Source organism: Haliotis rufescens, unplaced genomic scaffold (genome assembly GCF_023055435.1).
Source record: "Haliotis rufescens isolate VD_foot unplaced genomic scaffold, xgHalRufe1.0.p SCAF_159, whole genome shotgun sequence".
In the NCBI taxonomy this organism is placed as follows: domain Eukaryota; kingdom Metazoa; phylum Mollusca; class Gastropoda; order Lepetellida; family Haliotidae; genus Haliotis; species Haliotis rufescens.
Genome location: NW_025963845.1, coordinates 76,559 through 103,992, shown reverse-complemented (window position 1 = coordinate 103,992; position 27,434 = coordinate 76,559). Strand labels below are relative to the sequence as shown.

General features: G+C 43.7%; 2 protein-coding genes across 4 annotated transcripts in view; both read right to left on the bottom strand.

The window, feature by feature from the left end:
- Positions 1-2,527: 2,527 nt before the first annotated feature.
- Positions 2,528-7,644, bottom strand: LOC124150332 (galactosylceramide sulfotransferase-like). Its single transcript, XM_046522315.2, has 2 exons — positions 7,398-7,644; positions 2,528-5,311 (listed from the first exon to the last, which is right to left on the bottom strand). Exons 1-2 carry the CDS (start codon positions 7,412-7,414, stop codon positions 4,174-4,176), a joined length of 1,155 nt encoding a protein of 384 aa, XP_046378271.2. The 5' UTR covers positions 7,415-7,644; the 3' UTR covers positions 2,528-4,173.
- Positions 7,645-9,089: 1,445 nt separating this feature from the next.
- The window catches only part of LOC125380867 (triple functional domain protein-like), a 90,753-nt gene continuing 72,408 nt past the window's right edge, over positions 9,090-27,434 (bottom strand). For all 3 annotated transcript variants that reach the window (XM_048396610.1, XM_048396611.1, XM_048396612.1), the window contains 12 exons: positions 25,374-25,500; positions 23,988-24,206; positions 23,413-23,509; positions 21,703-21,834; positions 20,694-20,861; positions 19,940-20,024; positions 19,341-19,541; positions 18,405-18,543; positions 16,675-16,850; positions 16,068-16,247; positions 14,578-14,713; positions 9,090-11,161 (listed from right to left, as the gene is read on the bottom strand). In XM_048396610.1, coding sequence (XP_048252567.1) covers positions 11,135-11,161; positions 14,578-14,713; positions 16,068-16,247; positions 16,675-16,850; positions 18,405-18,543; positions 19,341-19,541; positions 19,940-20,024; positions 20,694-20,861; positions 21,703-21,834; positions 23,413-23,509; positions 23,988-24,206; positions 25,374-25,500 — 1,687 coding nt within the window. In that variant the 3' untranslated portion in view covers positions 9,090-11,134. The remainder of the gene's footprint in view (positions 11,162-14,577; positions 14,714-16,067; positions 16,248-16,674; positions 16,851-18,404; positions 18,544-19,340; positions 19,542-19,939; positions 20,025-20,693; positions 20,862-21,702; positions 21,835-23,412; positions 23,510-23,987; positions 24,207-25,373; positions 25,501-27,434) is intronic.

Genomic DNA, 27,434 nt, shown 5'->3' with positions numbered 1-27,434 from the left:
CTGAACTTTGAACGTTTTTAGCTACGTCATAATGGACTGACGTCATATTACCTCCCCGTCGTCCAACGTATCCGTGATAACATCGTCCTTCCGTTACTGTCATGCAAGATGGCGCATCCACATCATTTTTTTTTTTGGGGGGGGGGGGGATTGTTTCTTTTAAGTTGTCTAATATTTGAATAGTATTACGTTGGAAGAAGTACGTGAAAGATCTCTCATGCCGCACCGCAGGCATATCACAAACATTGAAACCAACCATTGTTTTGTTTGTTTGCCACAGCAGTCGCACAAGCCTGAGTCGGGCGCTGGTGCCTCCGAACTATGTCTATCTCGGGTCAAAGGAATGGGTCAACTGCAGTCTACCCCCGAAAAGAATTAGCAATCCTTGAAAACTTTCACAACCGCATTTACACCTGTTGCTCGGCGTACGGCATTTATCAACATGCATTTAGCGGTTAAACAAGACTGCTGCTGTATCGCTCTTCCTCCGCCCAATGCCGTCCATTCACGTCGGTCACGGTATCACGGCAACCAACTCGGTAACCACAGCAACCAACTCGGTGACCACACTATTTCATGGCTTGCCGTTCCCGCAGTTTTCTAACATTGGTTGTGGAAACAAAGTTGCAACATGTACGACAAGAAAACGCCTCAACTCACAGTAACCAGCGACACTGAAGTCAACGCCTGGCCTTCTTAGCTCGGCCCCACATAATTCGAGTCACGTGATATATATAGTATATTACTTATTATATATATTATATATTACTTAGTGCCCATGGAAATGGGTACCCGGTAGTGACAGACTGTGTATGTCGAGACTAGATAAGGATGTTTATTGATGAGGTGAAGGGCATTCAAGAGTGAATTTGTAGGCCTCGTGAGGTTGTACATGAGGATTGTGGTACGGTAATCAAGAGAGCGTATAGTATTGTGCCCATGTATGCGATACAGCTGTAATTCGCAAACTGTCGGTACTTTTGTTATTGGGGCGATGAATGTCCGTGAATATTATGTTATGTAATATATGCTCTCACCATTGACATGGGCCTTGGGTGTTGACTTTGGCCTTGGGGCGTTGACTTGGGCCTTTGGGCGTTGACATGGGCCTTGGGGCGTTGACATGGGCCTTGGGGCGTTGACATGGGCCTTGGGGTGTTGACTTGGGCCTTGGGGCGTTGACTTGGGCCTTGGGGCGTTGACATGGACCTTGGGGTGTTGACGTGGGCCTTGGGGTGTTGGGGGTGTTGACATGGGCCTTGGGGTGTTGGCATGGGCCTTGGGTTATTGACATCTTTTAAGCACTGTATTATAATGATATATTTTGACCAAACTACAACATAGAAATGAATACATATTTCAGTAAGTCATTTGGTCTCAACTAACATTCCAATAAGCCTTTACGTTATTCAGTTCACGTTTGATTCTCTCCCGTATCTAGCTGCTCATTCATCTTCACGTGTCGTTAGCCGTTACTTTCGTCTGGAGCCGAAAAGAAACCTGCAAGCTTATCTACCTATCAATGCCTGTCAAACTATCTCTAACGTGTGTCTAATTTGGAAGTTTATCTATCCGTACGCTCTGTCCACATGGAATATTCTTTAAATAATAAATTGATTAAGTTATTAGTATGGCTTTATAAGCTTTACAATCTGTCTTATAAATTGCACAGGATATTAAATATATTCAATTGGTCAGTTTCATGACATGCAATAACACATAATGGCCGAGGTTTTTTAACGGAATTTGTAATTCAAATATCCAATATCCTTTCCTAGGTTAAGTCAGCGCGGTGTGACACATGTCAGGCAGCACTACTACGAGCCTGATCAGCCGATCCCGTTAGTCGCCTCTTACGACAAGTATGGATGCCTTTTATGGCAATCATGGATTGCTGAAGACCTATTCTACCCCGGATCTTCACGGGTCTATAGACGAAACTGGTGAGGGTATATAGGTTTGGCCTCCGACTTCAGTGGGGACACGCTTTCTGCCCAGAGAGTGCAATATGGGTGATTCGATCCCCGACTGCGTCATACCAAAATACGCTGACGGGTGGTAGCCTACTTATTGTTACCCTGACTAGCGCTCGTCATTACGGTGGTGAAACAAGGACTGGATGGCTCGAAGTCGATATACAGTGTCTGGGTGGGTTGCCCATGTTAAACTTGGACATGGTATCTCAGTTCGCTAGCTGCGTGTTCCGGGCCTGATCGACTATGCATGGTCCGGGCCTGATACATAATACATGGTCCGGGCCTGATCGACTATGCGTGGTCCGGGCCTGATACATAATACATGGACCGGGCCTGATCGACTATGCGTGGTCCGGGACTGATACATTATACATGGTCCGGGCCATCGCTGTAATAAGTGTTATTAAATACTATTTCTTACTAATTGATAATTAAACGGCCCGGCTTGTATATGCTACTTAACTTTGCAGTTACGTGAACTATATTGGACAGCTATGAAACCCGTGGGTTATGTATCATAACGAACAGAACACAAATAATATCCTTATTTATTACCCATCCGTCAAGAGGTATCCCCTTAATAAAAATACATCTGAATGAAACATCGTTTGATGCCAAAGCGCGTGCTTTTGTACTGCCGATGCGACCTTGTGTGCTAGGATGACGTCACAGGGCCATGTTGTGCGGGTCAATCTTGCAATAAGATTTCACAAATTACGTCATGGGGTTCTATTGTGACTAATTAATACATGTCAACTTTCGATGTGTTTGCATAATTCTGTTGAAGTCAAATGGATTATACAGTGGATCGCGTCGATGTCTGCATATTCACACCCGACAGTGACATATTGTATTCATCGTTTATGGCGGGAATTCCCATAGTTCGATCAACTGAGTGAGGGGGGGGGGGGGGGTGAGCAATCTCTTTACGGTACTTTAACTTCCTGGGCAGAGCCTTCGATAATCTTTGTTGAGAGAAGCATCACACCAATTTTATAAACAAACATTTAGTTACTCACATACATATTTCAATTTATTATACAGACCAATTTCTTTCGTGTAGCTTAGATTAGATGCCCGCGTAACGGGAAAAGAGATCTTTCAGATCTACTATTTGATAATGTGAATCCCTTGCTATTGCAATATATGCTCGACGGTGAACCTTTCATCACAAGGGATACACTTAGGAGGTTCGTCCTCATGTGTCTTAAGCAGATATTTGTGTGATATCATGTCTTGACTGACAACCCAAGAAGGTATGACCGATTGTTGGTTTAAATTTAAGTTTATTAATTCCTACATGGGTGTCCCACCAGTTTTGCATATCTTCCCGGGTATAAGTTTTGATGGTTGGTTTGAAATCACTATACGGAATATGGAGTGGGGAAAACGGTTTGTCAAGATGCCTACGTGACTTGGCAACCAGCAAAAGAGATGTCACATTGGCCAGTTGAAAGATTGAAAAGGTCTAAGAAGTCGAGGATTATAGGATATATGACGAAACACTTTAAGTGCCTTAAGGCAAAACAATGAATTTGAAAATATGATGAAGTGTTTCCATTGATTTTGTTTCCATCAAATGAGGTTTTAAACAGTTTTAAACGGCAAGTAATAAACAAAATACTAAACGAGCTCCCGTGTAATACAAAGTTGATGACACTCTTGAAGGGTTCTTGTATCGAACTCGCGAAAGCTCGTTCAGGTTTCTATATTAATCTGCTGACTGCAATGTACTATGTCAAATCAATCAATGTCGTCTATGCGGAAAATGAAGATAACCTGACATTTTACAATTATATACAACTCCAGAGGATGTAACCAAGGATACTTGTAATCGCACACTGTCACACACCGACCTTTACGTGCATACGTTTACAAACATGTACACACAGATATACATAATTTACATCAGCATACAAAATGTAAGTTAAAGTTTAAACATTAAAGTAAAACCTTATCGTCTAGCACAGTTGGCGCACTGACGTCAAACACCAAAAGTACTATTAGATGATTAAGGGACATGCCACCTGTTACAGCTCATTATAGATTAATATTGCATGAATGCCCATGACTTAGTGCTTGTGTAATACAGGTCAACTAAGATTGTTCCATGTACGATCTTTTAACCCCCCCCCCCCCCCCCCCCCCCCCCCTTCTCTCTCTCTCTCTCTCTCTCTCTCTCAGGTGTTACTGGACCCTACTGCTGTGTCCTGCCCACCGTGCTGTTGTAAATGACGTCATACAGGTCGAGTTCGTTGCTGTTTATGTAGTGACAATCCATCCAGTTGACCGTGTAGGGTTCATCCCAGGGACTTGCCGCCACATGGAGAGTTTTGTTCAAGAGGCAGTGATCAGTGACGACTGAGTTGACATATTTGAAGTGCGCCACCTCGGAGTGGAACGACGGACCCTCTTCCCAAACCTTCCTCCAGAAAAGTGACCGGAAGTAGGCGTAGATGTCGTAATCTGTCTCTGCCACCTGGCGATGACGTTCACGATATTTGTCAGTGAATGTAAGCCTTTTCTTTTTTTCATTCTTGTTTTTGGGTAAGTACAAAATATCTTTAGTGCTCCAACAAAAGTACCGCTTTAGAAGCACCAGTGACTCGTCGAAATGTTCCATTACCATCACCAGCTGGAAATCTTCTGCCATCTGTGTCAAGTAGAGAAAACGACTAGTTTTGTTCTGAATCATTTCGTCCGTGAAACCGAAGTCGTATGCCAGAGAGTTGAGGGTATGACTCATCACGACATCTTTGTCTTCAAAATCCCACGGATTATCCAGAAAGCCATTGACAATAGATTGGTGGTCTTTAAGCCCCCAGAACGCGTCAGTGACGTGCTGTCCAGGGCCATAGTATTCAAAAGCTGACACAAACTGATCCATTGGATGTCTGACGATAGAGATGTATCTGGTGTCCGCCGGCATGACGTTCTTGAAGGCACTGCGATTGTAGACGACGTGGTTCCACAACACGTCGTACGTTGTGCCTGCCGGCGGCGGAATGACATTGTCTCTGCTGACGGTGTCCCGAGCCCCGCCGATGTAGTTGTAGCTTAACCCGTGGAACGGTTTTTTGGGAACAACAAAAGAGAGGTTTCTCTGGATTCCAAAGCGCTGTATGATGTTCGCCACCGTGGAACTGCCTGCCTTGTGCACCTTCAGAAATGCGACGTGGGTGACCACAGTGCAGGCGGACTTCGAGTGGGACTCGGGTGTATGTGTGATGGGAAGTCTACACGGGATTGTGTCGGGTCTCTGGTTTTGAAGGAAAACTGATGTGTTGAGTGAGATCCATAACAGCAGCATGACGCAGGCAAGGATGACCACGAACCTGGGATACAGAAACACATGTTTTGACAATACATCGGGCTACTATTTGAACGTGCAGTGTACCTGATTGAATGATACACTGAGGTTGTACTAACGTCATGGATTGAAACATAAGGCGGAATAGTGGACACACGAACACACTATTCCTCAGGGTGCTGAGACCTTTGAGAACACACTGGGGTAATAACGGGGTCGCTGTGGGGCTGTGAGCATGCCTACAGGCACTACAGAAATATAGTCGTTATTTTTATCACTAATATAATGCGTCATTTCTATTTATCTGTGAAGATCCGGGGTAGAATAGGTCTTCAGTTATCCATGCTTGTCGTAAGAGGGGACTAACGGGATCGGGTGGCCAGCCACGCTGACTTTGTTGATGCACGCCCCGACTTGCTGTCGTACATGTTGCAGTAGTTTTATCTTCTCTATCTTTATCATAATTTCCCTGAAGATTGAACCGAAACATAGAAGAGGGCAAGTCGTGTCGTGTGATTATTTTGTGAAATTCTTCATATATGTGCTACTGTGCACTAGTGAAATTCAACTCTGTAGTTTGGGGAAAATAGCTCAAATAGGTTTTAGCATTGTTTCTTTGGGAAGAAATGACAGACAGATAGTAAGTAATGACAGAACTGAATGTGCATGTTCGATTTTTATTTTCGCGTGAATTAGTCACGTGACACCACCCGCGTGTTTTTACTGAAGTGGTATTTGAACAAGGTGATTATATGGTGTGTTTCTAAAATATTTCGTCACAAGAGTCCGTCTTGTTCATACTTTTCATGTAAATATTTCTCTCTTCTAATTAAAACGAGATGGGATCATGTGCGCGCTGTTTCGGTAGTTTGACCTCGGCGATAACTGGTCGCTAACCAGAACAGGTTACGGTAGGTAGTTATTCTACTTAACAAGTGATATTTAACTGATGCTCTTCTCATAAATGCTAAAGTGCTTTACTGAGCTTGAAGAATGTTTTACTGCACTTTAATGCTCGTTTCTTGGCCAGTCTGCGCTCCCAGTTGACAGCTGCTAGATACAATTTACAAAAAAAACTAAGAAGTAAATAACAGATGACACGAACAGACAGTTGTCGGAAAACACATTTTAAATATAGGGTATACCATTCGTTGAAATGGTCAAACCCTTGCCTCGGACCACCGACGCTGAATTGGACAAGATATTATTTATTTGGTGACTGCTTCCCACAAGAGTGTTGTGTCCTACATAGTGACGGGTGTAACGCGGCGTACATTGCTGTGTACAGTATACATTTAGTAGACTGTGACGTCACCGACGCTATGGCAACAATGGTGTCTGCATTACATCAACAACCGTGTCTACCTAAAGTCGACAGACTTTATATAATTGTTTATTAATGATTGTGAAATCAGCACAACCCCACGAGTTTCCCTTTGCCGCCGGGTATGGTGCGGACAAAGACAATGATCACAACCAGGAAGAAGCCATGTATTCGAATAGACGATCATAGGATCCTGCTACACCCAAGGGACGTAAATCCTTTATGGTGAATTTAGGCGGGGTCATAATTATTATTCCTGTCATTAGTGTTAACTACCACGTGATTGGAGTGAAAGCTAAAACAGTATATAGCTATTACTGCCAACAATTGACATTTCGCAAAAGATGTCATTCAACAGACCCGTGAAGATCCGAGGTAGAATGGGTCTTCAGCAACCCATGCTTGCCGTAAAACGCGACAATGCTTGTTGTGAGAGGCGACTAGCGGGATCGGGTGGTCAGATTCGCTGACTCGGTTGATGCATGTTATCGCATCCCAATTGCGTGAATCGATTCTCATGATGTCAATCACTGGATTGTCTGGCCGAGACCCGATTATTTACAGACCGCCATCATACAGCTGGAATATTGCCGAGTGCGGCGTTTAACGACAAACAAAACAATTGCGTATATAGCCCTTATAAACCTATTGGTATGACATTATGTATTCAGTGCTACGGCTTGTTTCGTTCTTACAGTGCAACTATGGCATGTGGAAGTGTAGACATATGGTGGACATAAGGTCCGGGCAAAAACAAAACCGGTTGACGGATGTCAACACCGCCTACCTTAGGTTGCTCCGCATGTTGTTGAAGCAGTAGACTCCAAACGTTGAGGTGGACGACGTGGACCTCGGCTACATCCACCGCGGTAACACCGCCGTCCATGCAGCCGCTCGACCAGCCAAGCCGTATACGACCAAGGAGGGAGTTATTAGGGGAAGTTTTAGTCTGCCAAGATAACAGAATGCGGTCTTGTACTGAGCTTTTATAGCCACTGAAAAAAACCCTGCTTGTCACAGTTGCCCCGCGTCTGGCTCGAAGTAAAGTATGTAATGTATGTAAAGTAATGTCAGCAGCAGGGTTCCAGCAATTACAGAGGTAATTAAGCAGAACTTGAACGTATCAAACCCCACGACATTTCGGATAGGTCCTCGACTCTGTCGCAGCCTTCATGTGATTACAGTGCACATGGAAATGTACATTTGTTTTGTCGCCAATCTCTAAGTACAGGCAGCCTCTAGACCTTTACAAACGCATGTACCTGCAGTACGCATTGTAGGGCTGTCAGTAGCGGGGGGCACTGTCTCCTGTCTAGCACCTGTACAATTAGCTGCGATGACCGTTAGGTGAGAAAATCTCAACAGGTGTGGATTTTGGAAAACAAGATTCGAAAAAGCCACCGTTGTTTATTTCGATCTGGAATCCTTATTCAAAGTTCACTTTCGGTGAATGAAGTAGTCGCGTTTGGAGTAAGTGATTAAAAAGATTGATATATAGATTTTAAAATAATTTATGATTTGTAGCCGTCCTGAGATGTAGACATCAGCTGTAAACACTACAGCGTACGTTGGCCGACGTTGCCCTGTAGTGACGTATAGAAAACTGACACTGGATGGTGAATGGACAAGGGGATACGGTACCGTAGCTACCGAAGAAAAGGTTACTTATTTATTACACATGCCAACATCAGAGAGGAGTACATGTTGTTTACAATGTTTATTACTTACTATCATCGTCCGGCGACCGACTTACTACTCACATGCACAGTCCTGTCTGCCTTAACTGGTTATTCTTGCAATGCCGGACCACCCACCCATATCTGCATCTAAAGCTGTTTACTTCAAATCAACTGCCTGAGCTGTGAGCCGAGTTCCCCACAACAGGGTAACCTCGTGGTTAAAGCCTTCACTCGTCTGATTGAGTGAGTTGGGTTTATCCCTGCTTTGAACAATATTCCAGTTATATCACGGGGTGTCAGCTTAATGTGGGAGGAAGGTCCAAAGTGATGCAGGTTGTTAATGTCTACCACTTCGGTGAAACCCAGGAGCATGGATGAAGCTGACAAACATAGAAACATAATCATGGGGAACCGGGATTCGAATCCACAATCATATGTTCCTGGCATGCCCCAGGACACAACACTGCACAGCGAATTGTGACGCCTCACATAGGTACAATGTGTAAAACCCATTTCTTGTGTCTCCCAACGTGACATGACTGGAATATTGCAAAAAAAGAGGTGTAAAAGCATACTCACTTCCAATGAGGACGCCCCATTGATCCTCGCCCTTACCATTAGCCCTGGTGTGTATTTTTCAGATTCAGCCATTTACAGGCTGATGCCATAACTACGAACTAAGGCTGACTGCCACAACATTCATTCACTGAAACCTCACTACATTGTGTTTACACTGCAGGTAAAACTGCTGGAACCACAGACTGTCCTACAAAGCACAAACAAAGCACAAACACAGGTGATATTATTGATGCTTTTTATGTTTCATAGCAACATATGATATCATAATAACAATTATACAAGTACTGAAGTCGGCCACCTCGCCTGCACCCGGCTGATGGCCCATGCACCGCCCGTGTGTACGAGACTTCATTAGGAGTACCGAGTTCTGGTGATCAAACACACGGACTAGAAACACATTACATGGAAATAAATACTGAACCCAAAAGGTAAATTGTTAACAAAAGTCATTGGAATTTTCTGTCATGAAAACCTTTTTAACTATGAGCATTAAGTACACTACTGCCACTACACTGTGTGGGTCGACTACGTCATGACCCCCCACGATCTCCAGGTTCGGCTAGGTACAGCCTCAGGTGTGTAAACAAATGTTTCCATCAGTATCAGAGTTCCACTACATTCCGATCCGATGTCCGAATATCACAGCTCACGAGGAATACTGAGAACTGCGGGGCGAGTGGCGATAATTCTAGGGTGCGAATAATGATGTGAACAAATCAACAATGTTTTCACAGATGTAAACCACTCAGTAATGTCTTCATAGATGTAAACCACTTAATAATGTTCTACCATTAAACAGAAATAAACAGCTACTGAACAACCTCGCGTCATACGAAAACGAAACATGACGTGTGGTCACCCAGATGATCGCACAAGTTGCACTCTTCCCCGTGATACACAGTCAAATGTTATCATAAACACAAGAGTTTACAAATCTAGAAATGTTGCTTACTTCTATGACACAGGTCTTGACAAAGCCTGTTTTAAATAACCTAAATTAGGCAAAAGTATTTTGTGGCGAATTACCGGAGTGAAGATACCGTGTTTATTTCTAGACAAGCAGCATCAGCGGTAGAGACGTCACATGGCTGCAGAGAGTTGGGACAGCAGAGTTATCTACCCCTGTTACACAAAAGCATTCTTATTTTGAAGATGAAAGAACCAGGGAATAAATACACAATCACCATTCATGATCAAATTGCATCGGAAAAGGTAAAAAATGTGAAAATGATTACACTGAAATGTAAAATGTCCTTGTTTCATTACGCATGGTGGAATAAAGTGGTTGTATTTACAGGAACCAGGATGTACAGTCTACAGCAAGCCATGACTACTGGGCAGCACGCCATCACGACTTGGCACAATTGACTATCTTCATGGAGTACTCTACCATCTATTGCAATGTTTTTATTCACATGTCACATTAAATGATTAATTCACAGAGGATACACATCAGCCCCCTTACAGTGGAGGCGCATCTGGCCACCTCTTCCCACACGCCGCCCCACTGCTGGCACAAGGACACCACACCCTTGGCACATCTATGGAGAATATTGTATTGTACTGGCAGACACACCCCATCTTGCAGTGAAAGATAGAATCGAAATGAACTCTTATATTTCATACATCTGGAGTGTACAATCATTGGCTCAACTTGTCATAATCAGAAAGATGTTGGACTAGAACTACCTCAATGTACATACTCCCTTCAGACATTGGCCATTCACGTTCAGCAAAAGCCTGACATCTGCACAATGATGCACCTAGACAAAACCTCCCATCAGTTTAGGTAATCATCTTAAATGTGCTACTAAAGTTCCTCTCATTTTCAGTCCGGCCAAATATTTCACAAATCAAAGGAAATGTTGTGGGTGTCACACTAGTGATGAAGCATGTGTCGCAGCCTCCTCCCAATGCAGCGGTTTTCTCGGACTCCACGGAACAGAGCATGATGGGGGATGCTGATGTTGTTGTGTCGTTCACGTTGCTGATGTTGTGTCGTCCAAGTTGCAGATGTTGTGTTGTCCATGTTGATGCAGCAATTTCCTTCGTCCTGCAAGACATGTCGATCTGTCTGACACATCTACACAATAGACAGTAGACAGTAGGCGGTGGACTTGACCTTGCTGCAACTTCATGGGCAGATCGGGAGAGGTAGAGCAGACCTATCCATGTTGAGGGTCACATCATGCATTCAGCCACACGCTAGACATTGGGGCCGTGTGTTGAAGGCTGCTAGCATCACAGACAATGGAGGAGGCTCCGGCTAGGACATCACCTTCATGGTGTCACTCTGCAAACACAATGGAAGTACAAGTGAGTCAAACTACACACACCGACATTCACACAACAATCTACACACACGGCGTAGACACACACACCACAATCTACACACGCCAACATTCACACCACAATCTACACACACCGACATTCACACAACAATCTACACACACGGCGTAGACACACACACCACAATCTACACACGCCAACATTCACACCACAATCTACACACACCAACATTCACACCACAATCTACACACACGGCATAGACACACACACCACAATCTACACACGCCAACATTCACACCACAATCTACACACACACACTGTGGACATTCACACCACAATCTACACACACCAACATTCACACCACAATCTACACACGCCAACATTCACACCACAATCTACACACACACACTGTGGACATTCACACCACAATCTACACACACTGTGGACATTCACACCACAATCTACACACACTGACATTCACACCACAATCTACACACACGGCGTAGACACACACACCACAATCTACACATGCCAACATTCACACCACAATCTACACACACCAACATTCACACCACAATCAACACATACGGCGTAGACACACACACCACAATCTACACACACGCCAACATTCACACCACAACCTACACACACCGACATTCACATCACAATCTATACACACCGACATTCACACCACTATCTATACACACCGACATTCACACCACAATCTATACACACCGACATTCACACCACAATCTACACACACTCAGGACATTCACATCACTATCTACACACGCTGTGGACATTCACACCACAATCTACACATGCTGTGGACATTCACACCACAATCTACACACACTGTGGACATTCACACCACAATCTACACACGCTGTGGACATTCACACCACAATCTACACACACACTGTATACACTCACACCACAATCTACACACACTGTGGACATTCACACCACAATCTACACACACACTGTGGACATTCACACCACAATCTACACACACTGTGGACATTCACACCACAATCTACACACACACTGTGGACATTCACACCACAATCTACACATGCTGTGGACATTCACACCACAACCTACACATGCTGTGGACATTCACACCACAATCTACACACACTGTGGACATTCACACCACAATCTACACACACTGTGGACATTCACACCACAACCTACACAAACACTGTATACACTCACACCACAATCTACACACACTGTGGACATTCACACCACAATCTACACACACACTGTGGACATTCACACCACAATCTACACACACACTGTATACACTCACACCACAATCTACACACACTGTGGACATTCACACCACAATCTACACACACACTGTGGACATTCACACCACAACCTACACATGCTGTGGACATTCACACCACAATCTACACACACACTGTGGACATTCACACCACAATCTACACACACACTGTATACACTCACACCACAATCTACACACACTGTGGACATTCACACCACAATCTACACACACACTGTGGACATTCACACCACAATCTACACACACACTGTATACACTCACACCACAATCTACACACACTGTGGACATTCACACCACAATCTACACACACACTGTGGACATTCACACCACAATCTACACAAACACTGTATACACTCACACCACAATCTACACACACACTGTGGACATTCACACCACAATCTACACACACACTGTGGACATTCACACCACAATCTACACACACACTGTATACACTCACACCACAATCTACACACACTGTGGACATTCACACCACAATCTACACAAACACTGTGGACATTCACACCACAATCTACACACACACTGTGGACATTCACACCACAATCTACACATGCTGTGGACATTCACACCACAACCTACACATGCTGTGGACATTCACACCACAATCTACACAAACACTGTATACACTCACACCACAATCTACACAAACACTGTATACACTCACACCACAATCTACACAAACACTGTATACACTCACACCACAATCTACACACACTGTGGACATTCACACCACAATCTACACACACTCAGGACATTCACACCACAATCTACACACACACTGTGGACATTCACACCACAATCTACACACACTGTGGACATTCACACCACAATCTACACACACACTGTGGACATTCACACCACAATCTACACATGCTGTGGACATTCACACCACAACCTACACATGCTGTGGACATTCACACCACAATCTACACACACTGTGGACATTCACACCACAATCTACACAAACACTGTATACACTCACACCACAATCTACACACACTGTGGACATTCACACCACAATCTACACACACACTGTGGACATTCACACCACAATCTACACACACACTGTGGACATTCACACCACAATCTACACACACACTGTATACACTCACACCACAATCTACACACACTGTGGACATTCACACCACAATCTACACACACACTGTGGACATTCACACCACAACCTACACACACTCAGGACATTCACACCACAATCTACACACACACTGTGGACATTCACACCACAATCTACACACACACTGTGGACATTCACACCACAATCTACACACACTCAGGACATTCACACCACAATCTACACGCATGTACAACTGTGTATTGCTGTTTGTATAGCTTGTACAACTGTGTATTGTTATTTGTATAGCTTGTACAACTGTGTAGTGTTATTTGTATAGCTTGTACAACTGTGTATTGCTATTTGTATAGCTTGTACAACTGTGTTTTGTTATTTGCATAGCTTGTACAACTGTGTATTGCTATTTGCATAGCTTGTACAACTGTGTATTGTTATTTGTATAGCTTGTACAACTGTCTATTGCTATTTGTATAGCTTGTACAACTGTGTAGTGTTATTTGTATAGCTTGTACAACTGTGTATTGCTATTTGTATAGCTTGTACAACTGTGTTTTGTTATTTGCATAGCTTGTAATACTGTGTATTGCTGTTTGTATAGCTTGTACAACTGTGTATTGCTATTTGTATAGCTTGTACAACTGTATATTGCTATTTGTATAGCTTGTACAACTGTGTATTGCTATTTGTAAAGCTTGTACAACTGTGTATTACTATTTGTATAGCTTGTACAACTGTGTATTACTATTTGTATAGCTTGTACAACTGTGTATTACTATTTGTATAGCTTGTACAACTGTGTATTGCTATTTGCATAGCTTGTACAACTGTGTATTGCTATAGGATTGTTTATTATCACAGTATCATATTATATCATTGTATCATATCATATTGTATCATATCATATTGTATCATATCATATTATATCACTGTATCATATTATATCACTGTATCATATTATATCACTGGATCCTATAACAGACCGGCAAGAAGTCGGTACCTGGTGTCGCCGCCGCTCAATGAAGTCACACAACCGAGCTGTGGCAATAGGTTTTGGACGCAGCGGGGAACTCCTCGGGACAGAGGCTTTCTTAATCCAGGCACATTCTATACACGTCTGAGCAGAGGGGCGCTTGCTGAAAACATAGCAGTATAACTGAATATTATCACAGTATGGTCAGCACGCTACAGAGATTGGTTGACATTATCACAGTATGGTCAGCACGCTACAGAGATTGGTTGACATTATCACAGTATGGTCAGCACGCTACAGAGATTGGTTGACATTATCACAGTATGGTCAGCACGCTACAGAGATTGGTTGACATTATCACAGTATGGTCAGCACGCTACAGAGATTGGTTGACATTATCACAGTATGGTCAGCACGCTACAGAGATTGGTTGACATTATCACAGTATGGTCAGCACGCTACAGAGATTGGTTGACATTATCACAGTATGGTCAGCACGCTACAGAGATTGGTTGACATTATCACAGTATAGTCAGCACGCTACAGAGATTGGTTGACATTATCACAGTATGGTCAGCACGCTACAGAGATTGGTTGACATATCACAGTATAGTCAGCACGCTACAGAGATTGGTTGACATTATCACATTATGGTCAGCACGCTACAGAGATTGGTTGATATTATCACAGTATGGTCAGCACGCTACAGAGATTGGTTGATATCATCACAGTATGGTAAGCACAGTATGGCTGACATTATCAGCATTTCATCCCAGGTAATACTGAAGGCAACACAAGCTCTAGTTCCACTGATGGTCAAGGGGAGACAATCCTCATGTTGAACCCATGCAACAGTAAGCATGATAAAATATCAGTTATCTCCCCTGTGTTGTTTATTGTGTGTTGTCCTACCTTGAGTTCAGGCCAGTGTGATGTCCTGATTGTCACATCTTACACTTCTTTTGGATTATCATTCATTTCAATTTTGAAAATTCTACATATTTAGATAATATATAGAAAATATAACATGTGAAAAACATTTCTCCTTTGATTAATTAGTCTTTGTTTACAATCATGGCACGGTTCGCAGGGAGTTTCCTGGACGTGCTCAGAGGCCTTGGCTCTTAATTTGGAATCCTTGATAAAGCCCTGGTTCCATATGCAAACATTGAACCTCATTAGACAGGTAGTGGCACAGCCACTGTGAGGTGTGAAGATGTCTTCTCATACTCCTCAACATCATAGAACAAGAGAAGAATTTCTTCTGAATTGTGCAAATCTGTAAATCACATTTAAAGACCTCCAATAGTATGGACTGCTGTGATGTCAGTATACGTGAGTTTGTGTACAAATAAAAGAAAATCCAGCCATGTGATATGCAAATCTCCCAGCTTGTGGTGCAATGTCAGCACGAGCTGAAGTGTGTTTGTTTGTCTGCAGTCCTGCAGGGTTTCCGATCAGCAGCTCACTCTTTACTCCAACATTGGGTTGATGAGGTGAGAGGGAGGACTTCCTACCTGAGTTCTTCAACAAGCATGGTCCGGATCAGGTCCTTGGCATCCTGGGAGATGCCTGCAAAGTACTCATCGGGGAAGCAGTAGTCGTTACGGACGATGTTGGAGCACGTCTCCTCCTGACTCTCGTCCAGGAACGGGGACACTCCACTGAGCAGCACGTACACGATGATGCCGATACTCCTGCAAACAACGCTCCATCATCAACACCTGCACTCCATCATCAACACCTGCACTCCATCATCAAAACCTGCACTCCATCATCAACACCTGCACTTCAACCCCTGCATTCCATCATCAACCCCTGCATTCCATCATCAACACCTGCACTCCATCATCAACACCTGCACTCCATCATCAACACCTGCACTCCATCATCAACATCTGCACTCCATCATGGACTGGACAAGAATACAATCATGATGGGGTTGCAGAGATGGGGGTATAAGCAGCAATACTGTTCATTAGCTGTGTTATAATGAGTTAACATGATGTGGGTAAACTGACCAGACATCCGTGAGGGGTTCCACTGATCAGCTCGGGGGGTATAAGCAGCAAGACTGTTCATTAGCTATGTTATAATGAGTTAACATGATGTGGGTAAACTGACCAGACATCTGTGAGGAGTCCCACTGGAGTTCCACTGATCAGCTCGGGACTCATGAACTCGGTGTTGCCCATGATGGGGTGGATGTAGTAGTTGTTGTAGATGTGGCGGGCGTCGCCAAAGTCGGTGAGCTTGAGACCGGTTCCCATGGCACCAACTTCCACCAGAAGATTCTCAGGCTGGATAATGTGAAGACAAACACATTGCATAACACAGTAATATGGAGAATGGCACTGACTAAAACAGGAATAGCACATAACATGAGAATAAGACTGAACATTATAGGAATAGCGCATAATATAATACGGGAATATCACTGAACATTATAGGAATAGCGCATAATATAATACGGGAATATCACTGAACATTATAGGAATAGCACGTAATAAAGAAACGGGAATATCACTGAACATTATAGGAATAGCGCATAATATAATACGGGAATATCACTGAACATTATAGGAATAGCGCGTAATATAATACTGGATTATCACTGAACATTATAGGAATAGCACATACTATAATATGATAATATCACTGAGCATTATAGGTATAGCACGTAATATAATAAGGGAATATCACTGAACATTATAGGAATAGCGCATAATATAATACGTGAATATCACTGAACATGATAGGAATAGCGCATAATATAATACGTGAATATCACTGAACATTATAGGAATAGCGCATAATATAATAGGGGAATATCACTGAACATTATAGGAATAGCACGTAATATAAAACGGGAATATCACTGAACATTATAGGAATAGCACATAATATAATAATTATATGGGACTGAGACTGACTATAACGAGAATACATGTAGCACATGACATCAGAATAACACATGCAGTTGTGGAGGGATGTACCTTAATGTCCAGGATGCCGTTGTGCAAAGCGATCTTAGCGGTAAGGTGATTGTGTCTCCCATACCTTAAGATAGACTTAAGACAGTGGTAGCGCTAAGGTTGTTTTGTATATCGGAACCCAGGTGTGCGATGTGGCAGTTGTGGAGGTACATACCTTAATGTCCAGGTGAGCGATGTGGCAGTTGTGGAGGTACCTACCTTAATGTCCAGGTGAGCGATGCAGCAGTTGTGGAGGTACATACCTTAATGTCCAGGTGAGCGATGCAGCAGTTGTGGAGGTACCTACCTTAATGTCCAGGTGAGCGATGCAGCAGTTGTGGAGGTACATACCTTAATGTCCAGGTGAGCGATGCGGCAGTTGTTGAGGTACATACCTTAATGTCCAGGTGAGCGATGCAGCAGTTGTGGAGGTACCTACCTTAATGTCCAGGGGAGCGATGCAGCAGTTGTGGAGGTACCTACCTTAATGTCCAGGTGAGCGATGCGGCAGTTGTGGAGGTACCTACCTTAATGTCCAGGTGAGCGATACGGCAGTTGTGGAGGTATGTACCTTAATGTCCAGGTGAGCGATGCGGCAGTTGTGGAGGTACATACCTTAATGTCCAGGGGAGCGATGCGGCAGTTGTGGAGGTACATACCTTAATGTCCAGGTGAGCGATGCAGCAGTTGTGGAGGTACGTACCTTAATGTCCAGGTGAGCGATGCGGCAGTTGTGGAGGTACCTACCTTAATGTCCAGGTGAGCGATGCGGCAGTTGTGGAGGTACCTACCTTAATGTCCAGGTGAGCGATGCGGCAGTTGTGGAGGTACCTACCTTAATGTCCAGGTGAGCGATGCGGCAGTTGTGGAGGTACCTACCTTAATGTCCAGGTGAGCGATGCGGCAGTTGTGGAGGTACTGCACTACATCAAGAAGTTGTCTCATGTACTCCGCGGCTTGGATCTCGTCAAAGTGAGGCTTCCCGCAGATGTATTCCAACAGGCGGCCGTGAGGCAGCCTGCAACACACATCACATGTCACAGGTCATTCATCGCATGTCACAGGTCATTCATCGCATGTCACAGGTCATTCATTGTATGGCACAGTTTATTAATCACATGTCACAGTTCATTCATTGTATGGCACAGTTTATTCATCGCATTTCACAGGTCATTGATCACATGTCACAGTTCATTCATCGCATGTCACAATTCATTCATCGCATGTCACAGGTCATTCAGTGCATGTCACAGGTCATTGATCACATGTCATAGTTCATTCATTGTATGGCACAGTTTATTCATCGTATGCCACAGTTCATTCATCGCATGTCACAGGTCATTCATCGCATGTCACAGGTCATTGATCACATGTCACAGTTCAGCTACTCAGAACAACGAGAGGCAGACAGGACGAGGAGACTGGAGCTACTGTGAACTAGAGGCAGACAGGACGAGGAGACTGGAGCTACTGTGAACTAGAGGTAGACAGGACGAGGAGACTGGAGCTACTGTGAACAACTAGAGGCAGACAGGACGAGGAGACTGGAGCTACTCAGAACAACTATTGGTAGACAGGACGAGGAGACTGGAGCTACTGTGAACAACTATTGGTAGACAGGACGAGGAGACTGGAGCTACTCAGAACAACTATTGGTAGACAGGACGAGGAGACTGGAGCTACTGTGAACAACTAGAGGCAGACAGGACGAGGAGACTGGAGCTACTCAGAACAACTATTGGTAGACAGGATGAGGAGACTAGCGCTAACAGGACAACTCGAATCAGACAGGACGAGGAGACAAGAGCTACTCACAGTTGCATGATGATGATGAGGTTGGCGTGACTCTCGTACAGGTCGTACGCCTGCACCAGGTGCGAGTGTTGCAAACTCTGCAGTGTGTTGAACTCCGTCTCCACCGCCTCCTTCCGCACCAACTTCCGCGAGATCACTTTTGCTGCCAGCTCCTGGCCTGAGCACTTCTGGATACACTTACGGACCACTGCAAACCTTCCTCTGGTAGACACAACAGAAAGCTTTATGTCAGATAGTGTCACAAGCTGGTTGTCTGGAGAACCAACTTCTTGTTGAAACACACAGCATCTGATGTCTCCAATTGTAACAAGTTTGCCCTAGGGAGGGGCAATGTATCACTGGTACCCCAAACCATAAGTTTGTTAACAGATAACTGGACCGAAACTTCGAAAAAATGTAAAGACATGTTTGTCTTCCTATAAGTCATGGCCACAGCAGCAACCTTTGATTTTTCACTAAAAACGTTTTCTATTCTCGGCCATGTGAAATTTGATCACAGATCACAGATATATTGATCCTAATGATACGACTATGTATGTACTGTTACCTCAGGGTTGAGGTGTAATTATCCTCCGACGTTAAAGTTTTCCATGGCTTACCTTCCAATTTCTCCTGCATCACCGAAGTCATTATCATAGGTGGCCTTCCATATGGCACCTGTTGCCTCCTCCTTGGCACTCAGCTCTGTGGGCGTGGAGAATTGGACATCATCAATGTCATCGCAATTATACAACTGTGTCCTGCTCACACAGAGGGACTTGACAATACCTATATACACACTAGATCGATGATATTATAGATACAGTGACTACTACCCATAAACACGCTAGATCGATGATATTATAGATACAGTGACTACTACCCATAAACACACTAGATCGATGATATTATAGATATAGTGACTACTACCCATAAACACACTAGATCAATGATATTATTGATACAGTGACTACTACCCATAAACACACTAGATCGATGATATTATAGATACAGTGACTACTACCCATAAACACACTAGATCAATGACATCATAGATACAGTGGCTACTACCCATAAACACACTAGATCAATGACATCATAGATACAGTGACTACTACCCATAAACACACTAGATCAATGACATTAAAGACAGTGACTACTACCCATAAACACACTAGATCAATGACATCATAGATACAGTGACTACTACCCATAAACACACTAGATCAATGACATCATAGATACAGTGACTACTACCCATAAACACACTAGATCAATGATATTATAGATACAGTGACTACTACCCATAAACACACTAGATCAATGATATTATAGACACAGCAACTACTACAACTCCATCTGTTTGCTCCTCACCATACTCTGTGGGCACAGCGACGTACACTGAAGGGGGGCTCGGTTCACTGATGCCTACGGCGTTGTTGGCGCTGACCCGGAACTGGTAGGTGATGCCCGGCTCCAGGTCCCCGATGACCTGGGATGTGTTGGGGACGTACGGGATGGCCAACTGCCACACTTCAGAGGCTGCAAGCAACAACAGTGCCCTTCATCAACATCCCACCTCCATTGTCTCACCCTCATCAACACTCCACCTCCATTGTCTCACCCTAATCAACACTCCGACTCCATTGTCTCACCCTCATCAACACCCCACCTCCATTGTCTCACCCTCATCAACACCCAACCTCCATTGTCTCACCCTCATCAACACCCAACCTCCATTGTCTCACCCTCATCAACACCCAACCTCCATTGTCTCACCCTAATCAACACTCCGACTCCATTGTCTCACCCTCATCAACACCCCATCTCCATTGTCTCACCCTCATCAACACCCCACCTCCATTGTCTCACCCTCATCAACACCCCATCTCCATTGTCTCACCCTAATCAACACTCCGACTCCATTGTCTGACCCTCATCAACACCCAACCTCCATTGTCTCACCCTAATCAACACTCCGTCTCCATTGTCTCACCCTCATCAACACCCCTTCTCCATTGTCTCACCCTAATCAACACTCCACCTCCATTTTCTCACCTTCATCAACACCCCACCTCCATTGTCTCACCCTCATCAACACCCTACCACTGGTGTTATTGTCCTGAATAATGAATAGTCATATACCTTTGTTGTACTCAGATATAAAGTCATAATTTGATGACATGAAATAACAAAAACCCAAACATTCCTGTTTGCATGAAGCATATTCTGAACTGAACTGAACACCCCACTAAATCCAGCTGTGGATCTGTCAACCCAAGAAACCTCCAAGTATTATGAACTCAGCTATAATGCTTCATGTCTAACTTCATCCATCCCTCCTAGATCTAATGACAATGTTAAGTTGTCCATGTATCCTGACCTTTCTCCCTGAACTCCACGGTGTAGCCCTGAATTTGTCCACAGTGAGAGTTTGGAGGCGGTGACCACTCCAGGTGCACAGCCGTCCCCACCTGGTTGCGGATCACAGGCTGCCCCGGGGCCCCAGGCCGATCTGCCAACAGGAGAACATTGGGAACAAACCAACATAGACAGGACCGGATCATCCCGCGTACCATGTCCCCATTCTATTAGGATAAATACTCTGGACCCATTACCACCACAGCTTAATCCCCACACCTCCATCTCTCCAGTCTCTAAGCTGGCGCAGACTTTTTCTCACTCCAGAGAGTAATTTCATTGGACCTTTCTTGATATTCATCCTAGTATTCCAAACAGCCTACAAAAGAAGCTGTGACAGTGAATGGATCAAGGGCGTATATCATAACAGATTGGAGATGGTGCAGGAATACACACACATTTAAACAGACAAGGTTGCAAGGATCACATGTGGATCATGTATAGCATGGGTGATCATCTATGGATTGTATATTAGGAAGGTGATCACTTGTAGATTGTATATGCCTGAGTGATATGACAATACACAACCCCGTGTGATATGAGACCAGACACATGCCTATGTGATATGAGACCAGATATCCCTGTGTGATAGGAGACCAGACATCTCTGTGTATGAGACCAGACATCTCTGTGTGATATGAGACCAGACATCCCTGTGTGATATGAGACCAGACATCCCTATGTGATACGAGACCAGACACACCCCTGTGTGAGGTGAGGTGAAATGGGGTTTAAAGTCGCATCCAAGATTATTGCACATATATAGCGACGTGCATGTACATGTGTGTGTTTGTGTGGCTGCTTATACTAGTTTTGGACCGATGCCGAATTATAGTGCTAGCTCACTGAGATACCATGCTGCAGTTTAACATGAATACCCCACTCAGACACAGTATACTGACTCCGAGCCGACCAGTCCTTGTTTTAACCCCTTAATGCCGAGCGCCAGACAGGGTAACAACAAGTACCATGTTTTAACGTCTTTTGGTATGACACGGTCGGGGATCGAACCCCGGACCTTCCGCTCTCTGGGCGGACGCTCTACCACTAGACCACGGAGGCGGTCTATCCCTGTGTGATATGAGACCAGACATCCCTGTTTAGATGAGACCAGACATCCCTATGTGATATGAGACCAGACACATCCCTGTGTGATATGAGACAAGACATCCCTGTGTGATATGAGACACATTCCTGTGCGATATGAGACCAGACATCCCTGTGTGATATGAGACACATCCCTGTGTGATATGAGACCAGACATCCCTGTGTGATATGAGACCAGACATCCCTGTGTGCTATGAGACACATCCCTGTGTGATATGAGACCAGACATCCCTGTGTGATATGAGACCAGACATCCCTGTGTGATATGAGACACATCCCTGTGTGATATGAGACCAGACATCCCTGTGTGCTATGAGACACATCCCTGTGTGATATGAGACCAGACATCCCTGTGTGATATGAGACCAGACATCCCTGTGTGATATGAGACACATCCCTGTGTGATATGAGACCAGACATCCCTGTGTGATATGAGACCAGACATCCCTGTGTGATATGAGACCAAACATCCCTGTTAAGATGAGACCAGACACATCCTAATCTGACATGAGACTTGGTGTCGTGTGATATGAGCAGGAAGGTCTTAGGACCAAGTATTTCCCACCTAGTACTGTGAGGTTGGCGCGGGTCACGATGGAGCCAATCTCGCTACTTGCGAAGCAGGCGTACTCTCCCGCATCAGACAAGGACACCTGAGTGATCTGCAAGAAGGTCAAGGTCAAGCATTATATCTTAATACACCACACGGGATAGTCATCTGTATCGTTTGTTGAGGTTAATTTGTTCATCGAACCACCTCATGCTATTGGATAATATATATAACAGTTATGTTATGACAAACTCCATAAGCAGTTGCAAATGTTTCACTGATTGTGAGGATCGAATTTGAGTGTGTATGTTTTGAATTGCCATATCACGTTCTTCAACTCAATGGTTCTATCATTATCTTTCACAAAAGTTTTGTGTGTCCAATTTCCGTAGATTCCATCTGAACCTCCAACTGCATAGATACATTGGATTGTGTATTTTCTTTAGAAAGTCAACCTTCGTGGCCTTATAGTGGCTGCAAATAATGACCCTTTACTCAGCAGCCAATATATGCTATATACGAGACTTTTGCTTAAATGATGCATAGGTTGCAGCAGCATCCAGGGATTCCCCCGCACTTGTCAGTCTTACCTGCAGAGTAGCCACACCCTCTTCATTGTACAGCAGCAGTATTCGTGGACCTGGGAGGATGGTGGTGGCGTCGTTGAAGCGCCAGCTGATGTTGGGGCGAGGTCGGCCACATATCTTACATGTGAGGATGGCTGTATCACCCGCTTGGACTGTGACACTGGTCAGGGGCTGCTGGACGATTGGGGGGACCTCGTAGTTGAAGTCCCCTGGACTCATCACCTGAACACACAAAGTGGGCGAACACATCATCACCTGAACACACAAGCCTGACACATCCTCACCTGAACACACAAGGAGGACACATCATCACCTGAACACACAAGGTGAACACATCATCACCTGAACACACAAGGTGGACATATCATCACCTGAACATACAAGCCTGACACATCCTCACCTGAACACACAAGGTGGACACATCATCACCTGAACACACAAGGTGAACACATCGTCACCTGAACACACAAGCCTGACACATCCTCACCTGAACACACAAGGAGGACACATCATCACCTGAACACACAAGGTGAACACATCATCACCTGAACACACAAGGTGGACATATCATCACCTGAACATACAAGGAGGACACATCATCACCTGAACACACAAGGTGGACACATCATCACCTGAACACACAAGGTGGACACATCCTCACCTGAACACACAAGCCTGACACATCCTCACCTGAACACACAAGGTGGACACATCATCACCTGAACACACAAGGTGAACACATCGTCACCTGAACACACAAGCCTGACACATCCTCACCTGAACACACAAGGAGGACACATCATCACCTGAACACACAAGGTGGACACATCATCACCTGAACACACAAAGTGGGCGAACACATCATCACCTGAACACACAAGGAGGACACATCATCACCTGAACACACAAGGTGGACACATCATCACCTGAACACACAAGGAGGACACATCATCACCTGAACACACAAGGTGGACACATCCTCACCTGAACACACAAGGAGGACACATCATCACCTGAACACACAAGGAGGACACATCATCACCTGAACACACAAGCCTAACACATCCTCACCTGAACACACAAGGAGGACACATCATCACCTGAACACACAAGGTGGACACATCCTCACCTGAACACACAAGCCTGACACATCATCACCTGAACACACAAGCCTAACACATCCTCACCTGAACACACAAGGTGGACACATCCTCACCTGAACACACAAGGTGGACACATCCTCACCTGAACACACAGGCCTGACACCTGAACCATGTTACCACACAAGCAATGATATGAGTTATATTTCTCCACACACAGAATAAGGTGAAAGAATGAAAGTATTTGATAAGACTATCATCTGCAATACTGCTAAAAATGAACCACTACCTTGACCTTGGGCTTTCCATCCCGCCCGAGTGACTTGGCCTTCCTCTCAAGGCTGCTCATCCCATCAGCGCACTTATCAGGCCGAAAACTTGGCTTCTTCAGTTTGAACATCTGCCACGAGTGTTTTCTGAAGAAAATAACAACAACTTATATCAGTCAGCTGGGCAATAAAAACATTTATCGGGTGGATCTTTCAGTCCTCAGTACCAGAACAGCAGCAAAACTCAGGTGCAGCATCAAGGAGATATACTTCAGTCAGATTATACTTGTCATGTATTAGTGGGTGTACCTTAAACAATTATCTATGCAATCAGAGATTGAAACCAGGTTGATGTTTAGGATCATATTAAAATGATTGGGTGCAAGACATCGCAAGAAACACTCTGGACAATATGTTCTTTAATTCAACTTAAACTTTTGCAAAGCCAAGAAGTATTGAAAAAAAATAGAGCCACTAGGCTATGTAGCTCACCTGACTTAGGAAGCAAGTTTATTTTGTTTTCGTTTGTTGTTTAATGCAACACTCAGTAATATTCCAGCTATATGATGCCAACTTGTTAATGATATGCTATTGGGATACAATGACACACCTGATCCTGTTAGTGGCCTCTCACAACAAGCATGGGTTGCTGAAGACTTATTCTAACCCGGATTTGTCACTCGGCTTTATACAAATTTAGTACAAATATCTAAAGTGAGGAACTAATTGGTGCAAAAGATTCAAGGAAGAAGACAGAAAAAAATAATTTTGCAACATTATTTATGACACTGATGTATAGTGCAAGTAATGACACCTTGAATGATTTGAATCTCAAACAAGTGCAAAAGTGAGCGTGGCTCACTAATACCCCCGACCCGCCTAGTGTGTCAGTAGTTACAAATTAAATAGCTAGGATAGGATTAGGCAGGGTTCCCCCTAGACTCCAATATCTGAGAGTCACCTTGAATTGAATTTGACTTGAATGAGTCAAAAATATTTTTTGAGAGTCAAATGTTTTATTGTATGTTTAATGAAATTTAAAGTGTTCACTGTTAATGTTACACTTAAAGTTAAGTATCTTTTAAATATTATATGTCTTTAGTTTTAGTAAACAAGTGCTAATTAATGTTCTGAGCTGATTGTACTTCAGAGAAATAAAGGATATATGAATGAAAAACAAAGTTTGTTTGTTTTATTTTCCACAATCTTTAATTACTTCACAGCTCATGAAACAATTTACAGTGACACTAATACAGGATGAATAAATAACATCAGTCTCAACTGTGAGACATAATTTTTAATCATGGATGGATATTAAAATACATTTCATGTCAGATTATAATTTAATACCACTAACTCATTTACATCTTTTATCTAGTTATCTTGTATTATCTATCAACAGTGAAGTTGAACTGAAGGATTGTGAACACTTGTAATATTTTCTGGTTGAATACAGTTTATTAGCAACAACAAACACGCCCAAAGCTTTACATTTCGTATATACCATATTTATTCGTGTATAATACACACTCGTGTATAATACGCAACCCTAATTATGGGCAATTAAATCCTGAAAAAAATATCTCTCGTGTATAATACGCACAGACTTTTCTTCAGTCTCATTTCAGTCTGTTATGATCCGTCATCGGAAATAGCATAACAAATCCGAATTGAATTACCCAAGTTAATCCTGTTGTTACACTATCTGGTAATAAAAATGTGTTCTCTGTATATCTGACCTTATGTTTGTCATCTATTTTATTAATTTTATCTAAAATTTCATTCAATAATGTTTACCTAAATTTCGTCAAAAACATGTGTCCCTCCGATACTTACAACTTCTGTTTACCCCGTTCCATAGGTTCCGCTTAACCACATACTGTGACCGCACCAAATCACATTATTCACCGCAACAATTATAATATTTTCTTTTGTTTCATTTTTTACGAGTCTACACATCTAGATAAACATATGTCATGGTTAACTTTTAGTGAGAAAATATGCCGAAACGTGAAAAACCTTGTCCATTTGCGTAGTTTTCCTTTGTTTACATCACGTGCTGTCATCGAAGCCACACGGAG